Raw genomic sequence first — 15,036 nt, forward strand, 5'->3', positions numbered from 1 at the left:
CCTTAAGTGAAGGGCTACCATCGACTCCACAGTCAAAAAGGCACAACAGAGGAAGTACTTCCTGCGGCAGCTGTGGAAGCACAATCTGCCACAGGCAATGATGGTCCAATTCTACACGGCCATCGTAGAGTCTGTTCTCACCTTCTCCATCATGGTCTGGTTTGGCTCAGCCACCAAGCACGACACCTGGATGCTGCAGCGAATCGTCCGATCAGCAGAGAAGATTATTGGCTGCAACCTTCCCTCCATTGATGAACTATACACGGCAAGGGCCAGGAAGCGAGCGGGAAAGATTATCTCTGACCCCTCTCACCCTGGCCACAAACTCTTTGAATCACTTCCCTCTGGAAGGCGACTCCGGACTGTCAAAGCCAGACATAAAAACAGTTTTTATCCACGATTAGTTGCTCTCCAGCCAAATACCTGTAGCCTCCCTTTGATCTGGTATTTTGTTGGTTCACATGCTTGATCAATGGTGTTTTATCATTAATGTTTTATTATTATTAATGCTTAGTGTCTTCTGAGTCATTCATAACTGTCACTGTATGTCATGTTGTTATTTGTAGGCGGAGCGCCAAGGCAAATTCCCTGTATGTGAATACTTGGCCAAAAAACTTACTTACTTACTTACTTAAATGAAAGTAGTCATGTTTAGTATTTTGTTGCATATCCTTTGCATGCAATGACTGCTTGAAGTCTGCAATTCATGGACATCACCAGTTGCTGTCATTTCTGTTCATTAAGTCTTCTGCAGACTGTGGTCATTGACAAATCCACACCTGACTCCTGGAGAGTGTTTCTGATCTGTCGGACAGGTGTTTGGGGATATTTCTTTATTATAGAGAGAATTCTTCTGTCAACAGCTGTGGAGGTCTTCCTTGGCCTGCCAGTCCCTTTGCGATTAGTAAGCTCACCAGTGCTCGCTATCTTCTTAATGATGTTCCAAACAGTTGATTTTGGTAACCCTAAGGTTTGGCTGATGTCTCTAACAGTTTTATTCTTGTCTCTCAGTCTCATAATGGCTTATTAGACTTTCATTGGCACAACTTTGGTCCTCATGTTGATAAAGAGCAATAAAAGGATCCAAATGTGATGGAAAGACTGGAGGAAAGACTAGGCGCTGAGAGCACTCTTATACCTGCATAAAGGAGACTATTATTACGCACCTGAACAATAACAAACAACCGTGAAACCAGGTGTCCCAAACATTATGGAGGGCACTGTAGATTTGACTTTTTTTTTAAAGCTTTGTATTATTATTGTCTATTTCTTTGCTTGTTTATTAAAAAGACTGAACTTTTTTGTTCTTTATTATGGTGTTTAAAGAGTTTTAACTATGTTTACATATCTGTTGTGCTGCTACAACCAAGAATTTAATCAATCTATCTATCTATCTATCTATCTATCTATCTATCTATCTATCTATCTATCTATCTATCTATCTATCTATCTATCTATCTATCTATCTATCTAATAGATTTATCTATCTATCTCATTTTTTTGCCCTTTCATTCGTTACTCCGCCAAAACCACATGCAAAAACGCCGAGATTTTTATCATTTCGCTAGCGATTTCACTTTTACATTCGCTCATTCACTCCTCATCAAATTTCGTCATTTTTCTGTACACATTTTTAATAAAATCCTCGCCCCCGCCCCACTCACTCATTTTTACGCCTCCTGTGGGCCAACGACCATAATGGCTGCTGCCGCCCGGCTCTCCTAGAAAAACGCCGACATTTTTCCCATTTCGCTAGCGATTTCACTTCCCCCCCCTCGGCCCAGCTCTGTCACGCTGGCCGAAGCCAAAGATCGCCTGCTCCCCCCGCTGCTTTTCGCCGTCCTCGCTGGCTTGCACTCTCCGAAAATCACGCGCGTCAACAGCCTGTCGGCCCGCAGGCATACCGAGGACGTACGCAGTGTCTCGATGGACGTACACAGCGTCTTGACGTCGTACGCAGCGTCTTGACGTCGTTCGCAGCGTCTTGACGGCCTACGCCTAGCGCGTGGCGTTGCGCCATGACATCAGGCCGCCCTCCCTTGCAACCACGCGTTGCGGGAACAGACCCAATGGGTCTGCACTTGGTCTAGTATATTTTTAAAACTCTGTGTGTGGGTGTATATAATTTTGCCTTTTTTTGCCATTGATTTTTGCCTTTGATTCGTTACGCCGCGAAAACCAGACGCAAAAACGCTGAGATTTTTACCATTTCGCTTTTACATTCGCACATCCACTCCTTGGTCAATTATTTCCCCCAGATTTTGAGTAAAATTGATCACAAAACAAACAAAACTCAATTTTTTAAATCTAAACGGCTCTTACCAGCTGCTAACGTCACAATGCCCACATGCCGACCAATCCAAGCCGATTCTCTCTCGTCATTTGGCAGCCCGGCTCACCTCCACTCCCCCCCCCCCGCTCCAAGTACGCTCGCGCCACGCCTCCCGCAGCTCCCACGCCCGCCCACCAGCTCACTCCAACCCCCTCCCCCCTTCTCAAAATACTCTGCAGATCGGGAGGTCACCGGAGGTCACAGCCGGACACCAGCTTGAACATGGTGGCGGCAGTTATTGTCGCGCGGGGTATTAAGGGCTTGTCCCACCAGCATGCGATTGCCTGCGTCTAGCGCGACCAAACGTGGTCGTTGAGGCGTACAGCCGCGCGGGGCCGGTCCCAATGCGTATGGAGTTGTGCGGGGCTGGTCCCGACATCATACTCATCAATCAGCTGGGCAGGAGGCGGGCCGATTGAATTTGGACGTTGCACGGCGTTGGGCGGTGACGTCATCACGCAATGGCACGCGGGCGGTGACGTCATCGTGCAACGCCACGCGTTATGCGTACGCCGTCGAGATGCGCCTGCGGGACGACAGGCCGTTGGCGCGCGAGATTATCGGACAGTGCAAGATTTTTGGAGCCCCGCGCGATGTCGGGACCAGCCCCGCACAACTCATAGAAACATAGAAAATAGGTACAGGGGTAGGCCATTTGGCCCTTCGAGCCTGCACCGCCATTCAATATGATCATGGCTGATCATCCAACTGAGTATCCTGTACCTGCTTTCTCTCCATATCTCCTGATCCCTTTAGCCACAAGGGCCACATCTAACTCCCTCTTAAATATAGCTCAACTACATTCTGTGGCAGAGAATGCCAGAGATTCACCACTCTCTGTATAAAAAATGTTTTTCTCATCTCAGTCCTAAAAGATTTCCCCTTTATCCTTAAACTGTGACCCCTTGTTCTGGACTTCCCCAATATCGGGAACAATCTTCCTGCATCTAGCCTGTCCAACCCCTTAAGAATTTTGTAAGTTTCTATAAGATCCCCCCTCATACGCCTCCGCCGATCGAAGTGGGACCGGCCCCGCGAGGCAGTTCCCCCCTCCCTGCCCCCCCCTCTGTCCCCCCCCCCCTCTCACCCCCTCCCTCCCCCCCTCTCTCTGCCCCCCTCTGCCCCCCTCCCTCCCTCCCTCTCCCCCTCTCTCTTCCTAACCCCTCTCCACCCCCCTCCCTCTCCCCCCTCCCTCTCTCTCCTCTCCCTCCCTCTCTCTCCCCCCCCCCCTCCCTCTCTAGACACGCCTGCGAGTTGGGGGCTATGCGTCAGTAGATAGGCCAATTATGGGGTAAAAGGAGCAAATTAATAATATTAATATATTAACAGGAGGGGTAGTTAGCGTGTGTGCGGGGGGGTAGTTAGTGTGTGTGCGGGGGTGGTTAATGTGTGTGACGCCGCATGCCGCCCCCCCCCTCTCAACCGCACGTTGGGGGAACAGACCCAACGGGTCTAGTACATAACTAAAACTCTGATCTTGTGCTCCTCCGGTTTGCGCGTTTTTTTATATTTGCGCAAAAATGGTACGCGATAGCGCTACGATTTTTCGCCAGCTTACTCACCGTTCTCCTGTGCTGCGAGTGCAACAAGTTTCATTCCGATCGGTGGCATATTGCAAAAGTTAGTGAGGTTTAAAAATCCTCCACCCCCCCAGCTCCAGCACGTTGCCTCTGGTCCCCCTTCCTGGCTCCTGCCCCCCTCCCCCGAGATACCCCCCTCTCCCCCATGGCTCTTCCCCCGTTTTTCCTCCGAGCTCTCTTCCCCGCAACACCCCCCTCCCTCGCCCACACTCCCCCCTCCCACACTCCCCCTCCCCCCCCACACTCCCCCTCCCCCCCCCCCACTTAATACTTCACCTCATTGAGAGGTGAAGAGCTGCCACAGGGGATCCCTATCCTCTACAGAACTGATGGTGGACTCTACAACCTTAATAGGTTGAAGGCCAAGAGCAAAGTCAGTAACACCGCCATCATGGAGCTTCAGTACGCGGATGACTGCGCCATTGCAGTACACTCTGCAGAAGACCACCAGGGCAACCTGAATGCCTTTGCCAAGGCATACAGAGCCATGGGCCTAGCCTTAAATATCAAAAGACCCAGGCCCTACATCAACCTCCACCCAACCAGCCATCTACCCAACCCACTATAAAAGTGGACTACACCATACTTGAACATGTTGACCACTTCCCCAACCTTGGCAGCATTCTTTCCTCAAAAACTCTGAGGTCAACCATCGCCTGAGTTGTGCCTACGCCAGACTCAGGATGAGTCTTTGAAGACTGAGACCTAAAGGCTCAAACAAAACTGCTGGTCTACAGAGCCGTTGTCCTCTCCACTCTGTTGTAAGGAAACGAGTCATGGACCACCTACAGCAGGCACCTGAGAACCCTGAAACAATACCATCAAAGATCCTTACAAAAGAGTCTGAGGATCAGCTGGGAGGACAAACGCACCAACATCAGCGTTTTGGCGGAAGCCATCATGACCAGCATCACCACCACAATAATACAGCACCAACTTCAATGGACTGGCTACGTCATCCGCATGTCCTACAAACGTATCCCTGAACAATCCTGTACTCTCAATTGAAGAAAGGTTGGCGAGCCCCCGGCAGTCCAAAGAAACGCTTCAATGATAACATCAAGAAAATTCCACATCACATCGAGCAACTGGGAGCACATTGCACTGGACAGGCGCTCCTGGAGGAAATCTGTGCAGGAAGGAGCTGCACGTCACGAAATGGAACTACGCTGAGTCGCAGAGACAAAGCGACAGCACAGCCTGGAGAGAGAGAAGGGGGCTCGACGACTACCAACCACCACAAGTCTCCACTGCCCACATTGCACCAAGGTGTGTGGATCGCGGATCGGCCTCTACAGACATCTGCAGACCCACAAGCAGACGACCCTATGGAGAGGAGAGGACAGTCATACTCGTTTTGAGTGAACACCGATGATTACTTCAATTCATCATATAATAATTCTGTTGAAAGTTGTAATAAAACTGCATACAAATGAACTTTATATTAAACATGCTGCATTTGCTTTATTCTACCTCCTGTACATGATCAATATAACCTTTCTACAATATTGTAGTATATTATTGTAAAACTACATATTTTCACCAGTGAGCGGTGCTTTAAAATTATGATTATCTCTTTATAAGGATGTAATTGTACTGCCATCTAGTGGCTGAAATGACTTACTTCGAAACTCAAAATATTTTTCAGGGTATTTTTTTTATGGTTGAAATATTCTTTGAAAAATTCAAGGAAATTGATTAAAAGATGTTTTTCAAAACTATTTAATACTATCAAAAATATTACAAAAATAATGCAAGCAAAACTTCATATACAATACTCAACACCTGTTGGTTGTTGGATATATGAACGATTGTAAACAAATTTAAACAGTCACTGTATCTCGTTGGAAACCATTTTAACAATTACTAACTAACGTGAAACTATAGACAGCAGTCATAGTGGTGGAACGTGGTTCATAATAAATATTTGTAAATAAAGATTTGCAGTGCATTTCAAGGCTGAAGCTCACAAATATTTCAAAACCACAATACGATTAACAATTGAAATGAAATTATGAAGAGTCTGAAAAACATTGGGATCTTGTACTTGATATTTCAATTACAGATTTAAATCATAATGCCCTTTTCATTTTCTTTATTTGTTTTTTTTTTAATCAGTTTGTCTTGTAGTAATCATACAGATATTCTCTTGAATCATGATCTTGCCAACCTTTGCGGACAATATGCTTGTTATTGCGGCGACAACAAGAATTAATCTACATCAAAATGGAATCAAATAACAAAAGATTTAGGTTATCCATTAATTTGCATTAGGTTATCCATTAATTTGCATTGAGCAATGTAAATAGCTAGTAAAATGGGATTTCAATACTTAAAAAGTTGGATTTAAGAAATCTTAATTGTATCATTTTGATTGTAATAGAAAAATATTTTTTACAGTTATCATCAAAATGAAATTGCTTAATTTTTTCATTTATAACCTTATACAAAATGGTCCATGAGATTTTTTTTGAGAGAGTGTCCGTGCTGTGGCCATTTTGATGATGCCACACAATTTTTGTCTCCTCTATGCTTCAATACGTGTCCTTGGGCCAACCCTGGTTAGGCCTCCTTTCTGGACCCCAGTCTGGTACTTTTTGTGTCTGGTTGTATTCAGCACCACTGTCAAGCTCAACCATGCCTAACTTATCCTTTGAACCGTTTGAAAGATAATCTGCATTTGTTCTCTCATGCAGCAGTTGATTTAAAAGGTCCCTGGTTTGTGAATTCATCTCGTACGATTTCAGTATTCTATGCTATTTAAAAATGTGCTATGGACATCACCATGGAAGAAGCTTACATTTATTTGTCTTCATTTATATTTATGCCCATATCCAGATGTTCCACAGCGAGATAAAGAACAGATTGACTGTTCTAGTTCTTGAATTTACTTTCCTCTGTGCCCCTGTTATGTTATAGCAGTGACACTTTTCCAGGCAAATGAATTCATTCCTTTATCTCCGGGGTAATGTTATTGATTGTGGTGGGTTTGTTATCCTTGGATTTATTATTCCAATGCACTAGTATAATTTTTTTTCAGATGAGAGAGATAATTTTACTTTGTCATTGAACCTAGCACAGTTTTAATGTTCACCAGTTATAAATCTGCATTTGACTTAATCCTACATTTTTCCAAAGTTACTAGATGAATGGTAATGCATTTGCAGTAGTGCAACCTGATAATTAAACAAAATGAAAGCCTTGCTTCATTTTATGCAAGTCATAGAAAACACTCATAAATCAGAATCAATATACTTTGCTGAAGTAATCTGTTGCCAATTAATCATCATATCAATATGGGATCATTCATGATCTATTAGACAACAAATCAGACATTACAGCTGCCTTTAACATTTTTTTAATAATAGAAAGAAAACATTTAATATCAAATGTAAATTATTTTTCTGTTACCTATTTATTTTGACAACTCTGCCCAGCCCTCTTACCTAGGTTCTTACAATCAAATGTTGATTAAAAAATTCTTTTTTAACTTACAGTATCTATATTTGAGAAAAGAATACTTTACAAGATCTGTTAACCAATATGTTGACATCTCAAATGTACAAGATTCTGCAAATATAAACCTAACCTTCTCCAGGTTATTTCTAATCTATCCAATGATGTCCAATGCAACCTTGAAGTTCAATGCCACATCTTTCAATAATGTATATTACAATTTTCTGCACTTAACATTGGTGAACTATTTCAGATAGTCTGCAATTCCAGCCTCAGTATCTCACATTTTTGATATTGTTATTTTATTTACACCACCTGATCAAACGATTTGTTACTTGTTACAGACTTTAACATCCACTTTCACTCAGTTCAATCATCCTTTTGTCACTGAATCTCTCCTGCTCTCTACTCTAACACGAACATTTATGTTCTCACCATCTCTCTTCAATTTTCATGCAGCTTAAAACTGGTTTTATTTTTGCCTTTTGGCATTTGATTAATGCTCATTGAACCCTCCCTGTCTTCATTGATGCTGTCCGATTTGCTGAGGAGTTCCAACTATTTGTTTTATTTTCTGAGAAAATAAAGAAGGCCATGTCTGCATGCAACACGACCTGGACTACATTTAGGTATGGATTACAATATTTACATTACAGCTGCCAAGCATATGACCAACTACAATAAAATAATCTCACCACTTATCCTCGACATTCACCGAGGTTGATAAGTTTAATAATTGTGGGACATCATTACAAGAAACTAAATTGAACCAGGCGAGCCGTGTTCGGCAAAAGTAATCCCGGCGAGCTGCAGCCAATACCAATGGCGGGCCTGGCTCCCCACCTGCCGTGGAATCGAGAACCCGCCCAGAGAGGGAACCCACGAGGAGGATGGAGGGCGACGGTGGCGAACACTGGACAAAGGGCCTGGTCGACGAATCCGGGTGGTCTTATATTTTGCGCCCTCGAGGTTGGCTGCCCCCCTTCCCATCCCCTCCAACACCTCCACCCCGGGGAACAAGGGGTGAAGAGGGGCATGCAAGGAGATGGACAATTATTCACGGGACAACAGGGATGGTGGCGATGATTCCAATGGGCCTTTGTGGCCAGCTGTAACTAAGACTGTAAAATGGCGCCTCGCACACAGACTCAGTAAGCTGTTCTGTACATTCTGTACTAACCAGGAGATCGTGCTTATGCTTATATCACTGCACCTTGGAACACGTGATAAGAAAGAAACCACTGAACCATATAAATAATAGAGCTACATACAGTATGAGGTCAGGGGCTGGATATCCTTACGCAAGTGATTAACATCTGACCTAGACCTTTTCCATCATTATACGTCAGAAGTGTAATGGAATACTGAAATACAAACATAAGGAGGGCAATCCATTGAACCGTGAAGCTTGGGTGCTGAAAGTGACATGAAAGTGAATGCTATCTTTGTTTTGGGTGGCATTACTGGGGGAAATGCAACAATGATTAAGAGCCCTGTCAACTAAGGCCAATTGGAAACCAGTAGGAGGGAAAAGGGAGACACATTGGAAATAGTAGAGTGGAAGGAAGAGCTGTGAGAACATGTGATTACATCTTTAAGAACCTTACAAGTAGAATGGGAGGAAATGTAGTCAAAGTTGCCATAGAAGTCATGAGTTTGATGTGGCTATTGGTCACTATCCTCTTCTCTGGAGAGTAACAAAAGTATTGAAGGGAAGAGTTAGGGGGGAAATCATCAGGTGAAAGTATAAGCTGGGTGGAAATTGATATATGATTTGGTGTAATGGAATAGTCACCATTTGCCTGAATGAATGCAGCTCCAATAATTCTCATAAAGGACACCACACAGGAAAAGGCAGCTACTTGTATGTTACTCTTTCCTCCATCCTAAATACATATTTCCACCACAACCAACTGTAGTGGATACCATCTATAAAATGTAGTGCAGAAATACGTTAAAGCTTTAGCAGCACCTCTTCTTCCAATCCCAGAGCCTCCACTACTTAGAAGGATGATGGCAGCAAGCATATGAGAACACCATCGACTTATGTTCTCCTCCGAGTCACACAACAAGCTAATGTAGAAACATTTCACTGTTCCTTCATTGTCGTTCTGTCTTAGTTCTGAACTCCTCTTCCCATCACACTCTGGAATATCTTCATCGGACAGACTGTGATGGTTCAAATATTACCATCTTTCAAAGGACTGAAAGTGCTGGCTTTGCTATCAATATATATATATCTGTATATTAATAAAATTAAACAGTTAATCATTTATTTGGCATATAAACAATAGATGATATTGTCTAAGTTATGATTTATATTTTACTCGAGTCAGATGCTCAAGGCTTGCACCCGAGTATAATGAGCAAATAACCTTAACCAGGGTGAGGCTTAAAACTAAAATGGCTGAATCTAAAATGTGAGATCTTGTAGTACTGTATGTCTTAAGATCTTGATCTTCGCAGTAATGGTGCAGCTATATAATACTGATATTAATCCACAATGTAGAAAATTGCCTCGGGTATATTCTTTCATGGGGAAAAGCAGATCAAATGTAATTTGACCAATTGCTACCATATTCCCAATCATCACAACAGTGAATAAAGTTATCATCAGGAGTACTTAGACTTGGCACTTATTCACTGATAACCTGTTAGTTGGTCTCTGCCAGGACCTTTGATTGTACATGTGTATAAAAGAGCAGATTGTCAGATGGGATGAAAGTTACTACACTTGACAACAATGAAGTATGCGACCAAGGCACCGTAGTAAAAGTGAAGCTGAAGGAGATTAAGGGCAATACTCTTCATTGAATGGAGTCATATCAAGCTCAACGGAACGTACTTGTAGCTGCTGGAACAGAGGTTGGTGCAGAAGTTCCTTATTGCTGTTGCCCAAGCTCAACCAATCTTGAGCTGCTCAATCCCTCCCTCCCTCCCTCCACTATGTCAGATAATGAACGAACCCATGTCTATGTGAAGCATGATCTGAATAACAGTTGGTGTCAGCTATGTTTGCACCACACAGATACCAGACAATGATCATCCACCTTCTCTTTGCATTCAAGATAATTACCATAATCGATCCCTCACCATTAACATCCTGAGAGGGATAAGGATCACGGTGACCAATGATTTAACGGATGCAGCCGGATAAATAAGGTAAATTGAAAAGCAGGGTTGAGGCAGCTCGTGACTCACTTCTTCGTTCCCCAAAACCTTTAAACCATCAAAAGGTTTATGTCAGGAATGTGATGTAATAATATCCATCTACCTAGATTCTTGCAGCTCCAAAAGCACACAAAGTTTAACACTCATCCAGAACAAAGCAGAAACAAAAAATTGCAGATGCTGGTTTACAAAAAAAGACACAAATTGCTAGATTAATTCAGCGGGTCAGACAGCATCTCTGGAGAACATGGGATAGGTGATGTTTCAGGTCGGGACCCTTCTATAGACCAGAGTTTGAAGAAGGGTCCTGACCTAAAATGCCATCTATTGATGTTCACCTTAGATGTTGGCTGACCTGCTGAGTTATTCCATCACATTGTATTTTTTTTCCAAAACATAGTAGTTCAGCTGATGTCAGCATTCATTCCTCCCAACACCTGCACACTGTGTCTGCAGTGTGCATGTATCCACAACAAAATGCACTGCAAATATCCACCAAGGTTTCTTTGAAAGTCATTCTTAAATCTGCAAACTCTTCCAGCAGTGAGCGTAGTGTGCGCAATGGAATACCACAAGTTCTCAGCCACATCACAAAATGAAAATGGAATTAAGCAGAAATATTGCTGTCCATTCATAGTCACCTGGTTATGAATTTACTCCGAACAGTGCACCAGGATTATCTTCACCGTGTTTACTGGAATAGTTGCAGAAGGCACCATCTTCCCAATGGTGCCTATATCCTGCATTGCTGGGCTTGTCAATGGCACCTTGATTCTGCTAATGAGTACAAAATGAATCAGTCCCAATACCTACACTCCATTACGGTCCAAGGATCTGTGTGGAAAAAATGTGGCTTGTCCATCACTGCCTTTGATCAAACAACAAGTGGTCAAATTGCATATATGGAAACTGCTATTCCATTGGATTGATATTCTCGGTGGGATTTGATTCAAAGGGTCTAATTGAAGAGTCAATCATAATATCAGAAATTTGTTAAAAATCAAATATAAAAGCAAACACTATTTGTTCAAAATAGTTATATATTTAGCTTTCCTTCCATTATTTGCAACTTTGAATTTACAGATAAACCTCTCCGTGATTTATGCTGTTTCATCTGAATCAAAAGTTTGTGCCGCTGTCTCCTCCCACCCCAGCATTGTTCTAAAATCCAAATTACTACATGGAACATGAAAAAGAGAATAGCAAATAAAATAAATAATAACTGAAAAGTAAAGATGAGGTCTTTCACAAATGTATTGTGATGGGCAGCTGATGATTCCACGGAAATATCGTTAAAAATTGCTGCTTATATCGTATTTCTTTGCCATTCGATAGGAACATAGAAAAGGCTTTTGGAGAAGTTCTTTTTCAGTTCAATTGTCTCTCCAATATTTTGTTGCCTCCTTTGATTTCTTGTGAAGCGATATTTCCTTTCATAAAGAAATGCAAGCTTGCTTTCAGAATTAATTTGTGATGTTAATAGAACCAATATCTTCATAAGATGACAGATACTCATCTGATCCGATCATATGGCATTGAAAGTGCTATGTTATAGTTGTAGCCAACATCTTCATCATACGACGAACAACAAATTGGTAATACTGGGGCTGACTTATTCACTGAGAAGTCGTAGACATAAATAATTCCACGATGTCTGTAAAACAATAAATGGTAACTGATATTAAGAGATATTTAAAAATCTTGCAATAAATTTGTAATTTAATCTGTGAATTAGTGCAGCTTTTCATAAAAGATCATTATGCATTCAGTGCTTACATTTTGATTAAGGAATTGGAAAATAAGTTCACGTTTGATAAGAAAAATTCTTATATTTTGTGTTATTTTAGCAGGGTGAAGGAGATGTGAAGGAGAAATAAAGAACATATCCATTTCTTGCATAAGAAGTAATTAAAACTTTGTTGCTTATCTTTATTACAGTTGGGTTTTTTTTGCTTTTGTGTCAACTGGCAGCAACAGTCTTAAAAACTCCAGTAGCTTCATCATTTTAGTTGCATTGGAATGAAATAACCAGTTCCATATTGAAGTCTGAAGAACGGTCTCAACCCAAAACGCCACCTATTCCTTCTCTCCAGAGATGCTGCTTGTCCCGCTGAGTTACTCCAGCATTTGTGTCTATCTTCCATATTAAACAACCTTATCTATATGATTCCAAAGCAGTCATGTGTCTCAGGTTCAGACAAAGCCTTTAAAATAAGAGTCACTGTCGGAATGTTCATCCAATTGGACGGACAAAGACAAACTCTATTCCCCAGGTTCCAGCTCCATCCCTCTCCATGATGCCCTGGCTGAAACCAGGCTCGGCTGCTCACAACATTGGTCGTAGATTTGACCCGTAACTTAGCTTTGTATCAGTGTGCCAAAGCCACTTATTTCTACCTACATCCCTATCTGCCTAGCCTGCTGAAATGAAGCTTTCACAAATACACAATACAGGCGCATGAGTAAAATTTTATTGTTAACTTTAACTGAAGGAGGCATAGATGATATTCTCTGTCTGTGATTTGCACACATATGACACAATCATGCTTTAATTTGTCTTACCTACGATGAGCAGTTAAGTCATCATCCATGATGCTGGCACCTCTTGGGCATTTCTCATTGGGTATATTTGCTGTGATCAGTGTGTGTGCACTAAAACGTAGGTGCCGTACAGGGTGTCTGGAATTTTAAATGACAAAATTAACTTGGGTTCTCTTTGTAACTGCAATTTCTCTTTTCTATGGATAGTCAATCAGCAACTGAAGAATAGCAGTTCTAATCCACAATATTTTATCCTTCAAAATATAAATTAATAATCCATGGAACTGTTTCATTTTCTATTACTATTTTATATTTCCAACACTTAGTATTTCTCTATTTATTTCTTGCTTTATTTTACATTTAGATGCTTCAGAAACATATATGTACCCTAAACCATCAAGTTAAAAATATCTTAGTGTTCCGTTCAGCTGACTGGATTTGCTAAGTCAATTTTGGAACAAGAAGGTTTAATTCAATCTCTTAACAGTATAGAACTGATTTCAATGAAGAGGCAGTGCCAGTCCAATTGCTTTATGAGGCTCTGGGCTCAGACTGTTTTCTTAATTGTTATCCAATGATTCCTGCTCTGCATGTATGGTCCTCTGTTCAAGATATAATTGGGTTCAGATGTGGTGATGGCACATGACTGAATAGTCTGCCGATGCACAGCAACAAGCCTCAAACATTAGGAATGTTCAGGAGGCTCTAGTGGTTATGGAACCACACCCGAGCAAGGAGACATTATTAACCTGAAGAAAGAACAGGAAATTCAAATGGTTGTCTGTTCAAATTTCAAGAATTTGAGTTCTTAACACTCTTGAGTAAATATTACTACTGCAATAGTACATAGGCTGAGCAATGCTGTCCTTTAAGTAAAATATCTTGTGCAAACTTCAAATAAATGTTCTGACATTATTCTAAAAGGCGGAAATTTATTTGTCTTCTGGTTAACAATTCTTAATCAAACAAACATATTATTAATCTCAGTTTATTATTAATCGCATAGTTTATGAGGGAACCTGGAATATGAGGTTAGTGCAGGAAAATGACACTACAAGATCAGCCATGATTTGCCTCTGCTATTTTATATACTATTTTTGATTGTGTTGGAAACAAACTTTAACATTACCTATTTAACAGCAACTGCACATTAAGAACAAATCAGAATTTAAAACTTATTTTAGGATAAACACACCAAATGGAAATGTTCAAATTTAGGCCATGAAAAATAGATTTTCAGAAAACTCCATTCAATCCTTCTGGTTTTGACTGCCTGAATTAAAGCTACATTTTAGTGAATGAAATGTTACAACTGAAATTTATTTCCTTTAGGTTTTCAGAAATAGAACATAAATATTTACCTTCTATTACATTAAAAAAAATCAGATTCCAAGTTTAATGAATTCATACCTGGAATGCATTTCCCAGAGCTTTGTTCCCATTCTTTGTTCCCACACACAAACCAATCCTTCTTCACCACCACTGACAATCTTCCAGTCATCCATCTGCACACAAGATACACCAAGTTGATGGCCATAAAGAGATATCACTGCCTTGCTTGTCCGAAGGTCATATACTCTCACCCTAGAAGAAAACATTTGAGATACACTTAAAGCTGTGTTGAAGTATTTAGTTTAATATCAAGATACAGCAAGAAAACAGGCCTTTCAGTTTACCGAATCCACATTGAACATCGATCACTCATTCACACAAGCCTTATGTTATCCCACTTTTGCATCCTCTCCTGACACACTAGGGGCAATTAACTTACAAACCTGCACGTCTTTGAGATGTGGAAGGAAGCTAGAGGAAACCCATGTGGTCACAGGGAGAACGTGTAAACTCCACACAGAGAGCACCCAAGGTCTGGATCAAACCTGGGACCCTGGTGCTGTGAGGTTGCAGCTCTACCAGCTGCACCACTATGCTTTTTTTTTAAAGGACTCATGTGCATCT

At 41.6% G+C, this 15,036-nt stretch overlaps 1 protein-coding gene across 1 annotated transcript in view; it reads right to left on the reverse strand.

The window, feature by feature from the left end:
- Nucleotides 1-5,617: 5,617 nt before the first annotated feature.
- Nucleotides 5,618-15,036, reverse strand: part of fbxw8 (F-box and WD repeat domain containing 8) — a 182,592-nt gene continuing 173,173 nt past the window's right edge. The window contains exons 9-11 of the mRNA XM_033043117.1: nt 14,491-14,664; nt 13,102-13,218; nt 5,618-12,193 (exon numbers count right to left, since the gene is read on the reverse strand). Of these exons, the coding sequence (XP_032899008.1) occupies nt 12,052-12,193; nt 13,102-13,218; nt 14,491-14,664 (433 nt within the window). The 3' untranslated portion in view covers nt 5,618-12,051. The remainder of the gene's footprint in view (nt 12,194-13,101; nt 13,219-14,490; nt 14,665-15,036) is intronic.

The sequence above is a fragment of the Amblyraja radiata genome, chromosome 25 (genome assembly GCF_010909765.2).
Source record: "Amblyraja radiata isolate CabotCenter1 chromosome 25, sAmbRad1.1.pri, whole genome shotgun sequence".
NCBI lineage: Eukaryota > Metazoa > Chordata > Chondrichthyes > Rajiformes > Rajidae > Amblyraja > Amblyraja radiata.